Source organism: Anomaloglossus baeobatrachus, chromosome 4, assembly GCF_048569485.1.
Source record: "Anomaloglossus baeobatrachus isolate aAnoBae1 chromosome 4, aAnoBae1.hap1, whole genome shotgun sequence".
Lineage (NCBI taxonomy): Eukaryota > Metazoa > Chordata > Amphibia > Anura > Aromobatidae > Anomaloglossus > Anomaloglossus baeobatrachus.
Window position 1 is genome coordinate 692,715,334 of NC_134356.1, and position 22,384 is coordinate 692,737,717.

General features: G+C 49.5%; 1 protein-coding gene across 1 annotated transcript in view; it reads right to left on the reverse strand.

Moving 5' to 3' along the window:
* Nucleotides 1-22,384, reverse strand: part of LOC142302168 (uncharacterized) — a 552,463-nt gene that overhangs the window by 479,364 nt on the left and 50,715 nt on the right. The window contains exon 2 of the mRNA XM_075343251.1: nucleotides 6,439-6,522. Within this exon, the coding sequence (XP_075199366.1) occupies nucleotides 6,439-6,509 (71 nt within the window). The 5' untranslated portion in view covers nucleotides 6,510-6,522. The remainder of the gene's footprint in view (nucleotides 1-6,438; nucleotides 6,523-22,384) is intronic.

Consider the following 22,384-nt stretch of genomic DNA (forward strand, 5'->3'; position numbering starts at 1 on the left):
TCAAGAGATTAGGAAGAAATATATGGAGAGGACAGGTTATATACTGGAGATTATGTGTGGGGAGGTATCAGGAGATTAGGGAGAGATGTATGGAGAGGACAGGTTATATACTAGAGATATGTGTGGAGGTATCAGGAGATTAAGGAGAGATGTATGGAGAGGACAGGTTATATACTGGAGATTAAGTGTGGGGAAGTATCAGGAGATTATTGAGATATGTATGGAGAGGACAGGTTATATAATGGAGATTATGTGTGGGAGGTATCAAGAGATTAGGGAGAGATGTATGGTTAGGACAGGTTATGTTCTGGAGATTATGTGTGGGGAGGTATCAGGAGATTAGGGAGAGATGTATGGAGAGGACAGGTTATATACTGGAGATTATGTGCGTGGAGATATCAGGAGATTAGGGAGAGATGTATGGAGAGGACAGGTTATATACTGGAGATTATGTGTGGGGAGGTGTCAGGAGATTAGGGAGAGATGTATGGAGAGGACAGGTTATATACTGGAGATTATGTGTGGGAGGTATCAAGAGATTAGGAAGAGATATATGGAGAGGACAGGTTATATACTTGAGATTATGTGTGGGGAGGGATCAGGAAATTAGGGAGAGATGTATGGAGAGGACAGGTTATATACTGGAGATTGTGTGGGGAGGTATCAGGAGATTAGGGAGAGATGTATGGAGAGGACAGGTTATATACTGGAGATTATGTGTTGGATAGTATCAGGAGATTAGGGAGAGATGTATGGAGAGGACAGGTTATATACTGGAGATTATGTGTTGGATAGTATCAGGAGATTAGGGAGAGATGTATGGAGAGGACAGGTTATATACTGGAGATTATGTGTGGGAGGTATCAAGAGATTAGGAAGAAATATATGGAGAGGACAGGTTATATACTTGAGATTATGTGTGGGGAGGTATCAGGAGATTAGGGAGAGATGTATGGAGAGGACAGGTTATATACTGGAGATATATAGGTGAGCTAAACTCCGGCTGTCGGCATTTGTCATCCCGTAGCTGCTTGCACATTGCTGTGTGAGTGACTTCAGGGCTGGCAAGAGCAGTGCAACATACACTTCAAGGGCACTGATAGACTAAAGCCACATGTAACTTCTTCCATACCAGGAAAGATCTTTGAACAAATTATTAAACAACATTTATGCAAGCACCTGGATGAGAATGAAGTGATAAATCAGAGCCAGCATGGGTTTGTAACTAATAAGTCATGTCAGACTAACTTAATTTCCTTCTATGACAAAATCACTGACTGGGTGGATCAGGGAAATGCAGTAGATATAGTATATCTTGACTTCAGCAAAGCATTTGACAAAGTATCTCATACAATCCTTATTGAAAAAATGGCCAAGTGTGGAATGGACAAGGCAACTGTTAGATGGATTTGTAACTGGCTTAGTGATCGGAGTCAAAGAGTGGTCATAAATGGCTGCACATCCAGTTGGAAGACTTGCTCAAGTGGGGTACCACAGGGCTCTGTCCTAGGCCCCGTGATGTTCAACATCTTAATCAATGATTTAGATGAAGGTATTAAGGGTAAACTGATTAAATTTGCTGATGACACAAAGCTAGGAGGAATAGCTAATACTAGAGAAGAGACAGAGAGGATTCAACAAGATCTAAACAAGCTGGAACAATGGGCAGCAACTAATAGAATGGTTTATAACAGGGAGAAATGCAAAGTCATTCATCTTGGCAAGAATAATGAAAAGAGCATATACAGCATGGGAGGAATAGAGCTACCAACAGCATGAGTGAAAAAGACTTAGGGTACTTTGCACACTACGACATCGCAAGCCAATGCTGAGATGCTGAGCACGATAGTCCCCGCCCCCATCGCAGCTGCGATATCTAGTGATAGCTGGCGTAGCGAACATTATCGCTACGCCAGCTTCACATGCACTCACCTGCCCTCCGACGTCACTCTGGCAAGTGACAGGCCTCATTATTAAGGGGGCGGGTCATGCGGCGTCATAGTGACGTCACACGGCAGGCGGCCAATAGAAGCGGAAGGGCGGAGATGAGCGGGACGTAAACATCCCGCCCACCTCCTTCGTTCCGCATAGCCGGCATGAGCCGCAGGACGCAGGTAGGAGATGTTCCTCGCTCCTGTGGCTTCACACACAGCGATGTGTGATGCCGCTGGAACGAGGAACAACATCGTAACATCGGTCAATTCCAAATTATGGAAATGACCGACGCTACACCGATGATATGATTACGACGATTTTGCGCTCGTTAATCGTATCAAAAAGGCTTTACACACTACGATATCGCCTGCAACGCCGGATGTGCGTCACTTTCAATTTGACCCCACCGACATCGCACCTGTGATATCGTAGTGTGCAAAGTGCCCCTAAGGTATACTAATAGATCACAGACTGAACATGAGTCAACAGTGTGCGCAGCAGCAAAAAAGGCAAACACCATTCTATGATGTATTAACAGAAGCATACAGTCTAGATCATGTGAAGTCATTATCTGTCACGCTCCCCGTGTCCCAGCACCACTCCTTACCCACTGATCCAATCCATGTGTCCACCAGTCATGGCTGCCGCTCCCGCTCCTGCTCCCCTGAGTCCTGCTCCTGGTCTCAGGAGTCTGACTTTGAGTATTGGCCTCAGGATTCTGTATAGGACCGGGCCGCGCCCACTCTCCTGGTCTTATAGGCCCAGCACACCTGCAGCAGGAAATGACATGAGGCTGTGCTGGGTATATAAGACTTGCCTTTCCATAGGGGCGTTGCCTGATCAACGTGTCCTTTAGCTTGTCTTTAGAGCTAGATGCTCAGGTCCCCTTGTGCTCTCTCCTGTGACTATTTGTCTTTTGCTATCGGGTACCTGTGCCTGTTTCCTGCACTATCCCATAGAACTCTGTGATCCTGCTGACCCGGTTACAACCGTCCCGGCCACGCCAGTGCTCCGGCTTCCGTGTACTCTGCCACCTGGTGGCGTACTCGGTCCAGTGGATCCACCTCCTGGGCCCATCAGTCCTCCCGGTCCTGACAGATTGATCAGGCCATGGATCCCGCTGGAGCACAAACATCCGAGCTGGCCGAACTACGCCAGGAACTGGTGCAACAGCGTGACACCTTACACCGCATACTAAAGTTCCTGACGTCTGTGGACCACCGGTTGTACACATTACAGACTGCCGCCTCGTCTCGGTCCACGCAGCAAACGGTGTCCGGATCTGAACCTGCTGTCTCCGCAGCCTCGCAACTTCGCCTCGCTGCTCCGCCTCGCTATGCTGGGGACCCCAAGAACTGCCGGGGATTTTTGAACCAGTGCTCCCTGCATTTCAAGTTACTTCCTCATTTGTTTGTCTCAGACCAGGCTAAAGTGGCATTCCTGATGTCACACTTGGAAGGCGAAGCTCTAGCCTGGATTAACCCCCTGTGGGAGAATGAGGATCCCATGACTACTAACATCCGGGAATTCTTGCACGCTTTCCGGAGTACATTCGATGAACCCGGACGTACCACCACAGTGACTTCTTCGCTCCTCCGGCTACGCCAAGGGACCCTGACCGTCGGCCAATACGCCATCCAGTTCCGCACGCTCGCCTCTGAGCTGGGCTGGAACAATGAGGCCTTGACGGCGGCCTTTTGGGAAGGACTCTCTGGCCGCGTCAAGGACGAGCTTGCTGGCCGTGACGTTCCACGCACCTTGGACGCCTTAATATCTTTAGCCACCCGGATTGACCTCCGTTTCCAGGAGCGAACCAAAGAGGTATTCCGGGAGAAGCTACCACCCCGTCACGCCTTGTCCCCGCAGAGGTCTACCGCTCCTTTGCCCCTGCCTTCCTGTGACATGTTCCCGGAACCCATGCAAATAGACCGCCTGAGCCAAGCCGAGCAACGCCGCGCAGAGCGACTCGCCCGGGGCCTCTGTTTCTATTGCGGAAGCGGTTCTCATCTGCTCCGCTCTTGCCCGGAGAGACCAGGTAGACCCCAAGTCCAAGGGATGGTGGGAACCGCCACCCTTGGTACCGGAATTCCTTCAGTCCCGGTTACACAGACGGTCCAGGTCACGACCGAGAAGACCCAGTTCACGGTGGAGGCTCACATTGATTCGGGAGCAGCGGCTAATTTCATCCGACAAGCTACCGTGGATCATTATCAGATACCGGTCATTCCACTTGCAAAACCCCTCTGGTTCGCCTCCGTGGACGGAAAACAATTATACGAACCTGTCCGGTACACCACCGAATCCGTGAGACTTTGTATTGGTGCCCAGCATACTGAGACTATTGCGTTCTACGTCATCCCGAGAATGACTCCTGCGCTCCTGCTGGGTTTGCCCTGGCTGCGACTACATGACCCTGACATCAGTTGGCGCTCTGGCGCAATCTCTCGCTGGAGTCCCTCGTGCCATGATACCTGCCTACAGCCTGTTCCTCGGTCCCTGTCACCTGACCCTATCATGGCACATGATGAGGAGAATTTGACACAGTCCAGCGTTTTACCACAGCCCCTGGTACCTGACCCTATCATGGCACAAGAACAGGGGCATATGACGCAGTCCTGCGTTGTACCACAGCTCCTGGCACCTGTGCCTGTGGTGCCACCAGAACCGGAAGTGACGACTCTCTCCAGTGTCGTTCCACCGTCCCTGACGATTGAGACTCTGATGCCAACGGCTGCCGGGGATGAGTCCCTGTCCTGTGTCCGGTCCGAGACGCCCGGGCCGGTTGTCCTCGCTGCCAGTCCTGTTTCTGACGGTCCTCCTCTCCCCGTTGCCCCCGTTGCCTCTGCTGGGAGATTGGCTAAGCGCCGTGCAGCTAAGAAGGCGGTGCGGGGTCAGCGGTCCTTCCCCGCCTTTGCGTTGGGTCCCGGCCCGGTGTCTCGATCCGGGGTGCCCCTGGGGTTCTGTGCTCGGAGGGGGGGGCTTAGAGGGGGGGTACTGTCACGCTCCCCGTGTCCCAGCACCACTCCTTACCCACTGATCCAATCCATGTGTCCACCAGTCATGGCTGCCGCTCCCGCTCCTGCTCCCCTGAGTCCTGCTCCTGGTCTCAGGAGTCTGACTTTGAGTATTGGCCTCAGGATTCTGTATAGGACCGGGCCGCGCCCACTCTCCTGGTCTTATAGGCCCAGCACACCTGCAGCAGGAAATGACATGAGGCTGTGCTGGGTATATAAGACTTGCCTTTCCATAGGGGCGTTGCCTGATCAACGTGTCCTTTAGCTTGTCTTTAGAGCTAGATGCTCAGGTCCCCTTGTGCTCTCTCCTGTGACTATTTGTCTTTTGCTATCGGGTACCTGTGCCTGTTTCCTGCACTATCCCATAGAACTCTGTGATCCTGCTGACCCGGTTACAACCGTCCCGGCCACGCCAGTGCTCCGGCTTCCGTGTACTCTGCCACCTGGTGGCGTACTCGGTCCAGTGGATCCACCTCCTGGGCCCATCAGTCCTCCCGGTCCTGACATTATCCCCCTTTACTCCTCTTTGGACAGACCTCATCTGGAATATTGTGTCCAGTTCTGGGCACTACATTTTAAAAAAGACATCAACAAACTGGAGCAAGTTCAGAGAAGAGTGACCAGAATGGTGACTGGTCTGCAAACCATGTCCTATGAGGAATGGTTACAGGATTTAGGATTGTTTAGCTGCAAAAGAGAAGACTGAGAGGAGACTTAATAGCTGTCTACAAATATCTTATAGGCTGTCACACTGTAGAGGGATCAGTTTTCTTCTCATTTTCACAAGGAAAGACTAGAAGCAATGGGATGAAACTGATGGGAGGAGACATAGATTAGATATTAGTAAAAATGTTTTGACAGTGAGGGTGATCAATGAGTGGAACAGGCTACCACGAGGTGGTGAGATCTCCATCAATGGAAGTCTTTAAAAAGAGGTTGGACGGACATCTGTCTGGATGATTTAGTGAATCCTGTTTTGAGCAGGTGGCTGGACGAGATGACCTCAGAGGTCCATTCCAACTCTAATATTCTATGAGTCTATGATTCTATGATTCTTCCATGTGGCGTCATGGGATCCCAGAAACCATATGTGAGTCAGAAATGCGTGCAGCATATTCTCCAGGCTCTCCCCATTCAGTTTCATCACTTTCCATCCATTTCAGCCTTTTCCTCAGGCCCCCAGACCTCTCTGCTGAGTCCAGTAGAAAATTACTCGAATTTCCCATTGGCTTTTATTGTACTCAGTATTCTCAACAAATACGCGAATATTACAAATCACTCGTTCCTAGTATAGCGATTACGAATATTACGGTATTCACTCATCTCTACTTGCAATATAACGAATACCCCGAATACCATACTATTCGTGCGAGTAGCGAATAGTAACAATTACACTCGCTCATAACTAGTATCAACCACTGAGGACTTTAACATTTTAAACAGATTTTTTCAGGTCCTCTTTAAGGATTCTACATTGATATAAACATACCCGCTCCAATGGTCCTCGATGGTCTTCTCCTTCAGTGGAGTGTCCACGCTTCTTTTATCTGGGGGGTCCATTGGTATCAGATTACTGTGGGGGGAACACAAATGTGCTTCATTAATATGTGTAAATACAGTAAGTAATAGATTGCATGTCTTTATAGGAAGCAAGAGAAGACGACCTACTGCTCAGGAAACCATGACAACCACTGAGCATTCAGACATGCATACAAAGCTACTATTGAAACCCTGTAGGAGTACATGTATCCTAAGATGTGGGTAGGGCAACATATATGCACATACACCACTTAAAGGGGTTATCTGGCTTATTTTGACTTTTCTTTTTATTACCCTATTGGGCTACATTGGGGCAGGTAAGTAGATAGAGACCACTTACATGCCCTGCTGTCAGCCCCTCTCCCCCGGCTCAGAGTGGTCATGTGACCGTTCCTGCCGCGATTTTGCTGCTTCCGGTCATTTCATGTCAACATGGGCAGGACCATGTTGACATGCAAATCTGGAAATAGCATGTTGCCGCCCTGCTGGGCGGGTACAGTGCGTGAGTCCCCACCCCCTTCCCTGCACCCTCCCACACATTCCCCCGTACTCTCCCCACAACCTCCCCCTGCACTGCTGTGGGGTCCGTGACCTGGGGGAGGGGCCTGGCGGCGGCTGCCGTGGTGTCAGCGCCAGCACCGGGCCCCCTGCTCAGGATCACACATTCAAATGTATCAGCATCTGTGATGCCGATACATTTGAAAGCGCTGATGAGAGGGAGCGCAGCGCTGCTTCTCATCACTGTCCCGCTGTCTGTGTCTGACAGTTCAGGAAAGCGCTGACGTCACTACTGTGCTGATATGTCCAGACCAGACAGCGGACGAACATGCAGGAGTGGCGGGGACCGAGGAGGGGTGAGTATGTATTCCCTACATGTGTTCCCTATGGGGGTTGGGGGGGTCGGTGCAGAGCGCCATGTGTGTGTGTGTGTGTGTGTGGGTGTGGTGCAGAGCCCTATGTGTGTGGCGCAGAGCCCTATGTGTGTGTGTGCTGCAGAGCCCTATGTGTGTGTGCGGTGCAGAGCCCTTTGTGTGTGTGCGGTGCAAAGCCCTATGTGTGTGTGTGTGTGTGTGTGGTGCAGAACCCGATGTGTGTGTGTGCGGTGCAGAGCCCTATGTGTGTGTGTGTGTGTGTGTGTGTGGTGCAGAACCCGATGTGTGTGTGCGGTGCAGAGCCCTATGTGTGTGTAGGGTGCAGAGTCCTATGTGTGTATGCGGTGCAGAGCCCTATGTGTGTGTGTGTGTGTGTGGTGCAGAACCCGATGTGTGGGTGCAGTGCAGAGGCCTATGTGTATGTAGGGTGCAAAGCCCTATGTGAGGCTGTTATTTCCAATGCTGTACTAATAACAGATCAAAGCTGGGGCAGAATACTGACAGGGAATGTGTGTGCAGGGGGCGGGGCTGGCAGTGGGCAGGGCTGGCAGTGGGCAGGACTGGACACTGAGGTCGGGCAGTGGGCGAGGCTGGACACTGAGGTCGGGCAGGGGGCGAGGCTGGACAGTGAGGCCGGGCAGTGGGCGAGGCTGGACACTGAGGTCGGGCAGGGGGCGAGGCTGGACAGTGAGGCCGGGCAGTGGGCGAGGCTGGACACTGAGGCCAGGCAGTGGGCGAGGCTGGAAACTGAGGCTGGGAAGTGGGAGGGGCTGGAGAATGAGGCCGGGCAGGGGGCGGGGCTGGACAGTGAGGCGGGCGGGGCCAGCTGTGACTGTCAGGTTTGGCACAGGAAGTGGTCAGTTTGCTAGAGCTGAATGTAAATAAAGAGCTGTAGAGAATAAAGGGATAATTCAAGAGGAACAAAAGTTAGAAAACAAAAAATAACAATGTAGCGGTGTTTTATATGACAATACAGCACAGATTAGTTTACCAAAAATGTTTCAGTTTATTTCGGACAACTCCTTTAAAGGGGTCAATGCTAAATACATGAAGATGTTTTGAAACTTTTTTATCCTGTGATTTCCATAATTCAACAATCTTTACTTTTATTTAATGTAATTTTAATGGTAAAGTTAATCTTAAAGAAATTAGCAAAAATAAATAAATAAAACACATTTAAATAGTAAACATTTTTCTAAATACTTTTAAAGAACAAAATGATATGCGTACCTATTACAATCTATTAGGCTATGTGCACACGTGTGTGCTCTGCACCGCACACAAAAGGTCCGCTTTAGAGCGCAGCTGAAAAGCCCCTAAAATACGGAACACAGACACGAAAAACGGAACGTGAGACACGTACTTTTTTATGCGGAAGTGTGTTTTCGTCCTGAGAGTGTGCCTCTGTAAAGTCAACCTGATAGGACTATTTGTGGAGGTATCATGAGATTAGGGAGAGATGTATGGAGAGGACAGGTTATATACTGGAGATTATGTGTGGGGAGGTATCAGGAGATTAGGGAGAGATGTATGGAGAGGACATGTTATATACTGGAGATTATGTGTGGGGAGGTATCGGAAGATTAGGGAGAGATGTATGGAGAGGACAGGTTATATACTGGAGATTATGTGTGGGGAGGTATCGGAAGATTAGGAGAGATGTATGGAGAGGACAGGTTATATACTGGAGATTATGTGTGGGGAGGTATCGGAAGATTAGGGAGAGATGCATGGAGAGGACAGGTTATATACTGGAGATTATGTGTGGGGAGGTATCGGAAGATTAGGGAGAGATGCATGGAGAGGACAGGTTATATACTGGAGATTATGTGTGGGGAGGTATCAGGAGATTAGGGAGAGATGTATGGAGAGGACAGGTTATATACTGGAGATTGTGTGGGTGGTATCAAGAGATTAGGAAGAGATGTATGGAGAGGACAGGTAATATACTGGAGATTATGTGTGGGAGGTATCAGGAGATTAGGGAGAGATGTATGGAGAGGACAGGTTATATACTGGAGATTATGTGTGGGGATGTATGGAGAGGACAGGTTATATACTGGAGATTATGTGTGGGGAGGTATCAGGAGATTAGGGAGAGATGTATGGAGAGGACAGGTTATATACTGGAGATTATGTGTGGGGAGGTATCAGGAGATTAGGGAGAGATGTATGGAGAGGACAGGTTATATACTGGAGATTGTGTGGGTGGTATAAAGAGATTAGGGAGAGATGTATGGAGAGGACAGGTTATATACTGGAGATTATGTGTGGGAGGTATCAAGAGATTAGGAAGAGATGTATGCAGAGGACAGGTTATATACTGGAGATTATATGTGGGGAGGTATCAGGAGATTAGGAGAGATGTATGGAGAGGACAGGTTTTATACTGGAGATTATATGTGGGAGGTATCAGGAGATTAGGGAGAGATGTATGGAGAGGACAGGTTATATACTGGAGATTATGTGTGGGAGGTATCAAGAGATTCGGAAGAGATGTATGGAGAGGACATGTTATATACTGGAGATTATATGTGGGGAGGTATCAGGAGATTAGGAGAGATGTATGGAGAGGACAGGTTATATACTGGAGATTATATGTGGGAGGTATCAGGAGATTAGGGAGAGATGTATGGAGAGGACAGGTTATATACTGGAGATTATGTGTAAGAAAGTATCAGGAGATAAGGGAGTGATGTAAGGAGAGGACAGGTTACATACTGGAGATTATATGTTGGAGGTATCAGGAGATTAGGGAGAGATGTATGGAGAGGACAGGTTAAATACTGGAGATTATGTGTGGGGTGGTATCAGGAGATTAGGAGAGATGTATGGAGAGGACGGGTTATATACTGGAGATTATGTGTGGGGAGATATCAGGTGATTAGGAGAGATGTATGGAGGGGACAGGTTATATACTGGAGCTTGTGTGTGGGGAGGTATCAGGAGATTAGGGAGAGATGTATGGAGAGGACAGGTTATATACTGGAGATTATGTATGGGGAGGTATCAGGAGATTAGGGAGATATGTATGGAGAGGACATGTTATATACTGGAGATTATGTGTGGGGGGGTATCAGGAGATTAGGGAGAGATGTATGGAGAGGCTGATTATATACTGGAGATTATGTGTGGGAGGTATCAGGAGATTAGGGAGAGATGTATGGAAAGGACGGGTTATATACTCGAGATTATGTGTGGGAGGTATCAGGAGATTAGAGAGAGATGTATGGAGAGGACAGGTTATATACTGGAGATTATATGTGGGAGGTATCAAGAGATTAGGAAGAGATGTATGGAGAGGACAGGTTATATACTGGAGATTATATGTGGGAGGTATCAGGAGATTAGGGAGAGATGTATGGAGAGGCTGGTTATATACTGGAGATTATGTGTGGGAGGTATCAGGAGATTAGGGAGAGATGTATGGAGAGGACAGGATATATACTGGAGATTATATGTGGGAGGTATCAGGAGATTAGGGAGAGTTGTATGGAGAGGCTGGTTATATACTGGAGATTATGTGTGGGAGGTATCAGGAGATTAGGGAGAGATGTATGGAGAGGACAGGTTATATACTGGAGATTATGTGTGAGGAGGTATCAGGAGATTAGGAGAGATGTATGGAGAGGACAGCTATATACTGAAGATTATGTGTGGGGAGGTATCAGGAGATTAGGGAGAGATGTATGGAGAGGACAGGCTACATACTGGAGATTATGTGTGGGAGTTATCAGGAGATTAGGGAGAGATGTATGGAGAGGACAGGTTATATACTGGAGAATATGTGTGGTGAGGTATCAGGAGATTAGGGAGAGATGTATGGAGAGGACAGGTTATATACTGGAGATTATGTGTGGGAAGGTATCAGGAGATTAGGGAGAGATGTATGGAGAGGACATGTTATATACTGGAGATTATGTGTGGGGAGGTATCAGGAGATTAGGGAGAGATGTATGGAGAGGACAGGTTATATACTGGAGATTATGTGTAAGAAAGTATCAGGAGATTAGGGAGAGATGTAAGGAGAGGACAGGTTATATACTGGAAATTATGTGTGGGGAGGTATCAGGAGATTAGGAGAGATGTATGGAGAGGACAGGTTATATACTGGAAATTGTGTGTGGGGAGGTATCAGGAGATTAGGAGAGATGTATGGAGAGGACAGGTTATATACTGGGGATTATGTGTGGGGAGATATCAGGAGATTAGGGTGAGATGTATGAAGAAGACATGTTATGTACGGGAGATTATGTGTGAGGAGGTATCAGGAGATTAGAGAGAGATGTATGGAGAGGACAGGCTATATATTGAAGAATATGTGTGGGAGGTATCAGGAGATTAGGGAGAGATGTATGGAGAGGACAGGTTATATACTGGAGATTATGTGTGGGGAGTGTCAGGAGATTAGAGAGAGATGTATGGAGAGGACAGGTTATATACTGGAGATTATGTGTGGGAGGTATCAGGAGATTAGGGAGAGATGTATGGAGAGGACAGGTTATATACTGGAGATTATGTGTGAGGAGGTATCAGGAGATTAGGAGAGATGTATGGAGAGGACAGGTTATATACTGGAGATTATGTGTGGGGAGTTATCAGGAGATTAGGAGAGATGTATGGAGAGGACATGTTATATACTGGAGATTATGTGTGGAGAGGTATCAGGAGATTAGGGAGAGATGTATGGAGAGGACAGGTTATATACTGGAGATTATGTATGGGGGGTATCAGGAGATTAGGGAGAGATGTATGGAGAGGACAGGTTATATACTGGAGATTATGTGTGGAGAGGTATCAGGAGATTAGGAGAGGTGTATGGAGAGGACAGCTATATACTGAAGATTATGTGTGGGGAGGTATCAGGAGATTAGGGAGAGATGTATGGAGAGGACAGGCTATATACTGGAGATTATGTGTGGGAGTTATCAGGAGATTAGGGAGAGATGCATGGAGAGGACATGTTATATACTGGAGATTATGTGTGGGGAGGTATCGGAATATTAGGAGAGATGTAGGGAGAGGACAGGTTATATTCAGGAGATTATGTGTGGGGAGTGTCAGGAGATTAGAGAGAGATGTATGGAGACTACAGGTTATATACTGGAGATTATGTGTGGGGAGGTATCAGGAGATTAGGGAGAGATGTATGGAGAGGACATGTTATATACTGGAGATTATGTGTAAGAAAGTATCAGGAGATTAGGGAGAGATGTAAGGAGAGGACAGGTTATATACTGGAGATTATGTGTGGGGAGATATCAGGAGATTAGGAGAGATGTATGGAGAGGACAGGTTATATATTGGAGCTTGTGTGTGGGGAGGTATCAGGAGATTAGGGAGAGATGTATGGAGAGGACAGGTTATATACTGGAGATTATGTGTGGGGAGGTATCAGGAGATTAGGGAGAGATGTATGGAGAGGATAGGTTATATACTGGAAATTATGTGTGGGGAGGTATCAGGAGATTAGGAGAGATGTATGGAGAGGACAGGTTATATACTGGAGATTGTGTGTGGGGAGGTATCAGGAGATTAGGAGAGATGTATGGAGAGGACAGGTTATATACTGGAGATTATGTGTGGGGAGATATCAGGAGATTAGGGTGAGATGTATGAAGAAGACATGTTATGTACTGGAGATTATGTGTGGGAGGTATCAGGAGATTAGGGAGAGATGTATGGAGAGGACAGGTTATATACTAGAGATTATGTGTGGGGAGGTATCAGGAGATTAGGGAGAGATGTATGGAGAGGACAGGTTATATACTGGAGATTATGTGTGGGGAGTGTCAGGAGATTAGAGAGAGATGTATGGAGAGGACAGGTTATATACTGGAGATTATGTGTGGGAGGTATCAGGAGATTAGGGAGAGATGTATGGAGAGGACAGGCTATATACTGGAGATTATGTGTGGGGAGGTATCAGGAGATTAGGGAGAGATGTATGGAGAGGACAGGTTATACACTGGAGATTATGTGTGGGGAGGTGTCAGGAGATTAGGGAGAGATGTATTGGGAGGACAGGTTATATACTGGAGATTATGTGTGGGAGGTATCAGGAGATTAGGAGAGATGTATGGATAGGACAGGTTATACACTGGAGATTATGTGTGTGGAGGTATCAGGAGATTAGGGTTAGATGTATGGAGAGGACAGGTTATATACTGGAGATTATGTGTGGGGAGGTATCAGGAGATTAGGGAGGGATGTATGGAGAGGACAGGATATATACTGGAGATTATGTGTGGGAAGGTATCAGGAGATTAGGGAGAGATGTATGGAGAGGCTGGTTATATACTGGAGATTATGTGTGGGGAGGTATCAGGAGATTAGGGTTAGATGTATGGAGAGGACAGGTTATATACTGGAGATTATGTGTGGGAAGGTATCAGGAGATTAGGGAGAGATGTATGGAGAGGCTGGTTATATACTGGAGATTATGTGTGGGGAGGTTTTAGGAGATTAGGAGGGATGTATGGAGAGGACAGGTTATATACTGGAGATTATGTGTGGAGGGGTATCAGGATATTAGGGAGAGATGTATGGAGAGGACAGGTTATATACTGGGGATTATGTGTGGGGGGGTATCAGGATATTAGGGAGAGATGTATGGAGAGGCTGGTTATATACTGGAGATTATGTGTGGAGAGGTATCCGGATATTAGGGAGAGATGTATGGAGAGGACAGGTTATATACTGGAGATTATGTGTGAGGAGGTATTAGGAGATTAGGGAGAGATGTATGGAGAGGCTGGTTATATACTGGAGATAATGTGTGGGGAGGTATTAGGAGATTAGGGAGAGATGTATGGAGAGGACATGTTATATACTGGAGATTATGTGTGGGGAGATATCAGGAGATTAGGGAGAGATGTATGGAGAGGACAGGTTATAAACTGGAGATGTCGCGGCCGGGGAGGAGGGTGTCAGCACACTACGCTCACCCCTTCTGCTCGGGTCTGGCGGCTGCTGCTCAGTGGTGGCTCGAGCGGTGGGCCGGATCCCGGGGTTTCTCGAGCGACACTCCTCGCCCGTGAGTGAAAGGGGGTTGTTGGGTGGGGGGATTGTTTATTGTTCGTGACGCCACCCACGGTTGTGGTGATTTCACCACCGCTGCTCTGTATGGGGATCCCGGGAGTGGTGGTATGGAGCAGCCAGGTGTTGTGTTGCCCCTCCGTGGGTAGGGGTTGGTGATCCCGGGGCCCAGTGATGACATGGGAGATGCAGGGCCTGGTGGGCGCAGGGACGCGGGGGCAGCGCTGTGCCTTGCGGCACTGTGGTACTCACTCAGCCTGAGACGTTGACACAGTTTTACGGTAAACCACACGGCTGAAAAGACGGTTCCCACTGACGGCTGCACTTGCTTTCCCCAGTAGGTGACGGTGATGTCCCTTTTCCTTGCACCTTGGTTTCTGTGTTGGTAGCGATGGGTTCCCACCGGTAACCCGCTCCCCGGCTTCAAGCTGGACCGGAGGAGCTCTACTCTTTGCCCGCAGGCGCTGGCCCTGAGAAACTGGTGCCCTGGCGGTGGCGGTGTCTCTCCTACTCTGGTTGGGCTGTTGCCTTTAATCGGGACTTGGTTGTTGGGGGATCTGCGTCCCCTTCACTGGCGGATTTGGCAAATTATGGCGACTCCTAGCCTTGCCGGGGTCCGAGAGGCCCCTGCCCTGGTGCTGACTGTCCTTTGGTACACTGCTCCAGACCGCCGGGTCACTACCCGTCCGCGGTCCTTCCAGGAACTTCCAAACGGTCCCCCTCCAGACAGTCACCACCGTTGCTGACCTTGCTGACCCTGTCCTGCACACAGCTGGACTCTTCAGGCTTTTCACACTCTTTCTTTCCTGTCACCACTCTTACTGTCCTCCTTTACCACTGTTCTTCCTTCACTTTCACTTAGCTGTTTTCTCAAGCCCTGCCTGGGCTACTCCTCCACTCCTTCCACTTCCTCCTCCAAACTCTATCTGCCTGGTTCTTCCCGCCTCCAGAGCTGTGTCCTCCTCGGTGGGTGGAGCCAACCACCTGGCCCACCCCCTGGTGTGAACATCAGCCTCTGGAGGAAGGCAACAAGGATTTTTGGTTAGCTTTGGTGTGCCTAACTGGGATGTGGGGTGTGTGTGGTGTTGTGACCTGTGACCCCTGGCTTGCCCAGGGCGTCACATTCCCCCCTAGCAAAATGCAGACTGTCCGCGGGATGCCCGTCCAACACCGGTTTTATTTTTCTGAAAAGATATAACATGGTAAACGGTAACATATATACATTTTTAATAAATCTTCCCATAACGGGAGGCACATTTCTTAAACGTTGCATAACGGTTTACGGTTACGGTTTCCGCTCTCTCCCACCTAAGTAACCTGGCCCTGATGCTGCCCCTAAAGCCCAGGCAGCACCCCTTGACCCACAGTCCAGCACACGGTACCCGAGCGGGATCTGTCCTTCCCCTCCAGAGGGTAGCCACCGGTTCCTTTGGTGGCTGGGCCCCAGCCTGCTCTGCTGAGGGCCCTCCCTCCAACCTGCCTCTCCGGAGGCGGCATTGCGGAAACGGTAACGGCAAACAACTTATTTACAAGCCACTTAACGTTTGTGGTTGCCCTGCAAGTTCACGGGCTTGTCCATGGATAGTTCCCATGCAAACTTTTTAAACGGTCCCCACTGGGACAACGGTGCCGGCTCCGGCCGGTTGCAAATCAAGCAGACAATCTGGTAACGTACTCGGTAATCATTTTCTTATCATTTGCTGTAAGCTTTTTAAACAAACAACACTTCACACAGACTTCGGTCCCAACGGGGACTGGACAACGGTGCTCCGCTGCCCCTACTCCAGGCCTTCAGCTTCATCCGAGGGAGGGGGTGTTGAGCTCACTCTGCTCTCCTGGCTGCCCCGCAGTTTCACATCTAAGGCAAACCACCCCCTCTCTCCGCAGTGTCGGGTGTACCGAACAAGGTCTCCCGGCATTAGGTTGCGGCCGGGATGCTCCTCAGGCAGGTGGGCATTTACATCCCGACGGGCCACAAACACTTCGGCCTCTAGGCCCGGTTCATAGATAAACCCGTAGCCCCGGCGGACATCAAACCGCCTCACCTGCCCCTCGTACAGCGGACCCCGGACACGGAACGTGGCCTGGTGGAGATTCTCCTTTTCTCGGATAGCTCGGGCCACCAGCTCGGTCCTCTTCCGTTCCCTCTCAGCGATCTCCAGGCCCAGCGGTACCGGCTCCCTATCCCAATACGGCACTGCTGCGAGCGCCGGCGCACGGGTCGGGCCCCGCGGGACATTCTGGACGTTGCCCACTGTCAGGATTCTGGGCGGCGTTTCCCGCGGTGTCTTGGCCTTGGGCGCTGCCTTACAGCAACAACCCGGCGCTACCTCAGCCGAGGTGTGGGGGATGGGCATAGGGGCTTTCCGCTGCTGGGCCTTCGGCTCGGGGCGGGTAATCGGCTCCGGCTCGGGGGACATTTCAGGGGATGCCTCCGGTTCAACCTTCGGAATCTTCCACGGCAACACCTCCGGTTTACTGCAGGCTCCGGCTACAGGTTGGCCCGCCTGGGCGGGGACGCTGGGTGTTGCTACCGGTTGCGGTGGTAGCAGGCCTAATGGCGGGGTCACGGACTCCGGGACGGGTGGCGAGGGAGGCAGCAGGGGGAGAGGGTTTGGACCGCGTCCCTCAGCCGCAGCGACTGGTCCCTCGGGGACATAGGGGCGTGGGTCACTCACCCTCCCTTTCTCCGCTTCCTCCTCGCGTCTCCGCACGGTGGCTATAACATCCGCCATGTCGGCCTCCCACTCCTCCATGAGGAGCTGCATCTTCACCTGCAGCCGTTGGTAGAGCTGCGCGGTCCGGATTTCCACCCACGCCGCGGTTCCAGGCGCGGGGTCTACGGTGTCGCGGGACGGCATCCACATGGTGACTTCTTCTTCCAGGAACGGTATGTCCGCAGAGTCCTGGCGTCCCTGCTTTTATAGCTGCGGTTACATGCAGCCAGCCGCCATCGCGTCCCCCCTAGCTCTTTCCGGCCCCTCCTCTCTCGGGGCGGGGTTCTGGCCTTCGCGCCTCTGCTACTCGAGAATACGCTCGAGCGGGAACTTTTCGCGCCAAAGATGGCGGCTTCTGAAATTTTTCTGCCGGATATCTCCGGCGGTAACAAGGCGCACCTCTACCAAACGGCAGAGCGGTAAGATCCTGTTCGTGACGCCAAGTTGTCGCGGGCGGGGAGGAGGGTGTCAGCACACTACGCTCACCCCTTCTGCTCGGGTCCGGCGGCTGCTGCTCAGTGGTGGCTCGAGCGGTGGGCCGGATCCTGGGGTTTCTCGAGCGACACTCCTCGCCCGTGAGTGAAAGGGGGTTGTTGAGTGGGGGGGATTGTTTATTGTTCGTGACGCCACCCACGGTTGTGGTGATTTCACCACAGCTGCTCGATATGGGGATCCCGGGGATGGTGATGCAGAGCAGCCAGGTGTTGTGTTGCCCCTCCGTGGGTAGTGGTTGGTGATCCCGGGGCCCGGTGATGAGATGGGAGATGCAGGGCCTGGTGGGCGCAGGGACGCGGGGGCAGCGCTGTGCCTTGTGGCACTGTGGTACTCACTCAGCCTGAGACGTTGACACAGTTTTACGGTAAACCACACGGCTGGAAAGACGGTTCCCACGGACGGCTGCACTTGCTCTCCAAGTAGGTGACGGTAATGTCCCTTTTCCTTGCACCTTGGTTTCTGTGTTGGTAGCGATGGGTTCCCACCTGTAACCCGCTCCCCGGCTTCAAGCTGGACCGAAGGAGCTCTACTCTTTGCCCGCAGGCGCTGGCCCTGAGAAACTGGTGCCCTGGCGGTGGCGGTGTCTCTCCTACTCTGGTTGGGCTGTTGCCTTCAATCGGGACTTGGTTGTTGGGGGATCTGCGTCCCCTTCACTGGCGGATTTGGCAAATTATGGCGACTCCTAGCCTTGCCGGGGTCCGAGAGGCCCCTGCCCTGGTGCTGACTGTCCTTTGGTACACTGCTCCAGACCGCCGGGTCACTACCCGTCCGCGGTCCTTCCAGGAACTTCCAAACGGTCCCCCTCCAGACAGTCACCGCCGTTGCTGACCTTGCTGACCCTGTCCTGCACACAGCTGGACTCTTCAGGCTTTTCACACTCTTTCTTTCCTGTCGCCACTCTTACTGTCCTCCTTTACCACTTTACTTCCTTCACTTTCACTTAGCTGTTTTCTCAAGCCCTGCCTGGGCTACTCCTCCACTCCTTCCACTTCCTCCTCCAAACTCTATCTGCCTGGTTCTTCCCACCTCCAGAGCTGTGTCCTCCTCAGTGGGCGGAACCAACCGCCTGGCCCACCCCCTGGTGTGAACATCAGCCTCTGGAGGAAGGCAACAAGGATTTTTGGTTAGCTTTGGTGTGCCTAACTGGGATGTGGGGTGTGTGTGGTGTTGTGACCTGTGACCCCTGGCTTGCCCAGGGCGTCACAGAGATTATGTGTGAGGAGGAATCAGGAGATTAGGGAGAGGTGTATGGAGAAGCTGGTTATATACTGGAGATTATGTGTGGGGAGGTATTAGGAGATTAGGGAAAGATGTAGGGAGAGGACAGGTTATATACTGAAGATTATGTGTGAAGAGGTATCAGGAGATTAGGGAGAGATGTATGGAAAGGACAGACTATATACTGGAGATTATATGTGGGAGGTATCAAGAGATTAGGGAGAGATGTATGGAGAGGACATGTTATGTACTGGAGATTATGTGTGGGGAGGTATCAGGAAATTAGGGAGTCATGTGTGGAGAGGACAGGTTATACACTGGAGATTATGTGTTGGGAGAGATCAGGAGATTAGGGAGAGATGTATGAAGAGGACAAGTTATAAACTGGAGATTATGTGTGAGGAGGTATCAGGAGATTAGGGAGAGATGTATGGAGAGGACAGGTTATATACTGGAGATTATGTGTGAGGAGGTATCAGGAGATTAGGGAGAGATGTATGGAAAGGACAGACTATATACTGGAGATTATATGTGGGAGGTATCAAGAGATTAGGGAGAGATGTATGGAGAGGACATGTTATATACTTGAGATTATGTGTGGGGATGTATCAGGAAATTAGGGAGAGTTGTATGGAGAGGACAGGTTATACACTGGAGATTATGTGTTGCGAGATATCAGGAGATTAGGGAGAGATGTATGGAGAGGACAGGTTATATACTGGAGATTATGTGCGATGAGGTATCAGGAGATTAGAGAGAGATGTATGGAGAGGACAGGTTATATACTGGAGATTATGTGTGGGGAGGTATCAGGAGATTAGGGAGAGATGTATGGAGGAACAGGTTATATACTGGAGATTGTGTGGGAGGTATCAGGAGATTAGGGAGAGATGTATGGAGGGGACAGGTTATATACTGGAGATTATGTGTGGTGAAATATCAGGAGATTAGGAGAGATGTATGGAGGGGACAGGTTATATACTGGAGATTATGTGTGGGGAGATATCAGGAGATTAGGAGAGATGTATGGAGAGGACAGGTTATATACTGGAGATTATGTGTGGGGAGATATCAGGAGATTAGGAGAGATGTATGGAGGGGACTGGTTATATACTGGAGATTATGTGTGGGGAGGTATCAGGAGATTAGGGAGAGATGTATGGAGAGGACAGGTTATATACTGGAGATTATGTGTGGGGAGGTATCGGAAGATTAGGAGAGATGTATGGAGAGGACAGGTTATATACTGGAGATTATGTTTGGGGAGGTATCAGGAGATTAGGGAGAGATGTATGGAGAGGACAGGTTATATACTGGAGATTATGTGTGGGGAGGTATCAGGAGATTAGGAGCGATGTATGGAGAGGACAGGTTATATACTGGAGATTATGTGTGGGGAGTTATCAGGAGATTAGGGAGAGATGTATGGAGAGGACAGGTTATATACTGGAGATTATGTGTGGGAGGTATCGGAAGATTAGGAGAGATGTATGGAGAGGACAAGTTATAAACTGGAGATTATGTGTGAGGAGGTATCAGGAGATTAGGGAGAGATGTATGGAGAGGACAGGTTATATACTGTAGATTATGTGTGAGGAGGTATCAGGAGATTAGGGAGAGATGTATGGAAAGGACAGACTATATACTGGAGATTATATGTGGGAGGTATCAAGAGATTAGGGAGAGATGTATGGAGAGGACATGTTATATACTTGAGATTATGTGTGGGGATGTATCAGGAAATTAGGGAGAGTTGTATGGAGAGGACAGGTTATACACTGGAGATTATGTGTTGCGAGATATCAGGAGATTAGGGAGAGATGTATGGAGAGGACAGGTTATATACTGGAGATTATGTGCGATGAGGTATCAGGAGATTAGAGAAAGATGTATGGAGAGGACAGGTTATATACTGGAGATTATGTGTGGGGAGGTATCAGGAGATTAGGGAGAGATGTATGGAGGAACAGGTTATATACTGGAGATTGTGTGGGAGGTATCAGGAGATTAGGGAGAGATGTATGGAGGGGACAGGTTATATACTGGAGATTATGTGTGGTGAAATATCAGGAGATTAGGAGAGATGTATGGAGGGGACAGGTTATATACTGGAGATTATGTGTGGGGAGATATCAGGAGATTAGGAGAGATGTATGGAGAGGACAGGTTATATACTGGAGATTATGTGTGGGGAGATATCAGGAGATTAGGAGAGATGTATGGAGGGGACTGGTTATATACTGGAGATTATGTGTGGGGAGGTATCAGGAGATTAGGGAGAGATGTATGGAGAGGACAGGTTATATACTGGAGATTATGTGTGGGGAGGTATCGGAAGATTAGGAGAGATGTATGGAGAGGACAGGTTATATACTGGAGATTATGTTTGGGGAGGTATCAGGAGATTAGGGAGAGATGTATGGAGAGGACAGGTTATATACTGGAGATTATGTGTGGGGAGGTATCAGGAGATTAGGAGCGATGTATGGAGAGGACAGGTTATATACTGGAGATTATGTGTGGGGAGTTATCAGGAGATTAGGGAGAGATGTATTGAGAGGACAGGTTATATACTGGAGATTATGTGTGGGGAGTTATCAGGAGATTAGGGAGAGATGTATGGAGAGGACAGGTTATATACTGGAGATTATGTGTGGGAGGTATCGGAAGATTAGGAGAGATGTATGGAGAGGACAGGTTATATACTGGAGATTTTGTGTGGGGACGTATCGGAAGATTAGGAGAGATGTATGGAGAGGACAGGTTATATACTGGAGATTGTGTGTGGGGAGGTATCAGGAGATTAGGAGAGATGTATGGAGAGGACAGGTTATATACTGGAGATTATGTGTGGGGAGGTATCAGGAGATTAGGAGAGATGTATGGAGAGGACAGGTTATATACTGGAGATTATGTGTGGGGAGGTATCGGAAGATTAGGAGAGATGTATGGAGAGGACAGGTTATATACTGGAGATTTTGTGTGGGGACGTATCGGAAGATTAGGAGAGATGTATGGAGAGGACAGGTTATATACTGGAGATTATGTGTGGGGAGGTATCAGGAGATTAGGAGAGATGTATGGAGAGGACAGGTTATATACTGGAGATTATGTATGGGGAGGTATCAGGAGTAGAGATGAGCGAACCAGCCGCGGTTCGGCTCGAGTTCGGTTTGTTGAACGGACGTCTCGTTCGAGTTCAGTTCGGCGAACGTTCGACGAACCGAACTAGAACTGCATAGGAAACAATGGCAGGCAATCACAAACACATAAAAACACCTAGAAAACACCCTCAAAGGTGTCCAAAAGCTGACAAACAACTCACAACACAAACACATGGGAAAGTGACAAGGACATATACTCATGCGAAAACAAAAGAGCTGGACAAGGAAAAAGAGGAGGACACACAGATATAGGCATGGCACGCCCTTCTAAAGTCATGTAAAACACCACAAGGTGACTCCAAGCGTAGTCTCCCTTTTTTCCAAAAATTGGGCCACACACACACCCACCCCTTCAGTGGCAGCACTTGTGCCCCAGTTGTACACTTCACAGC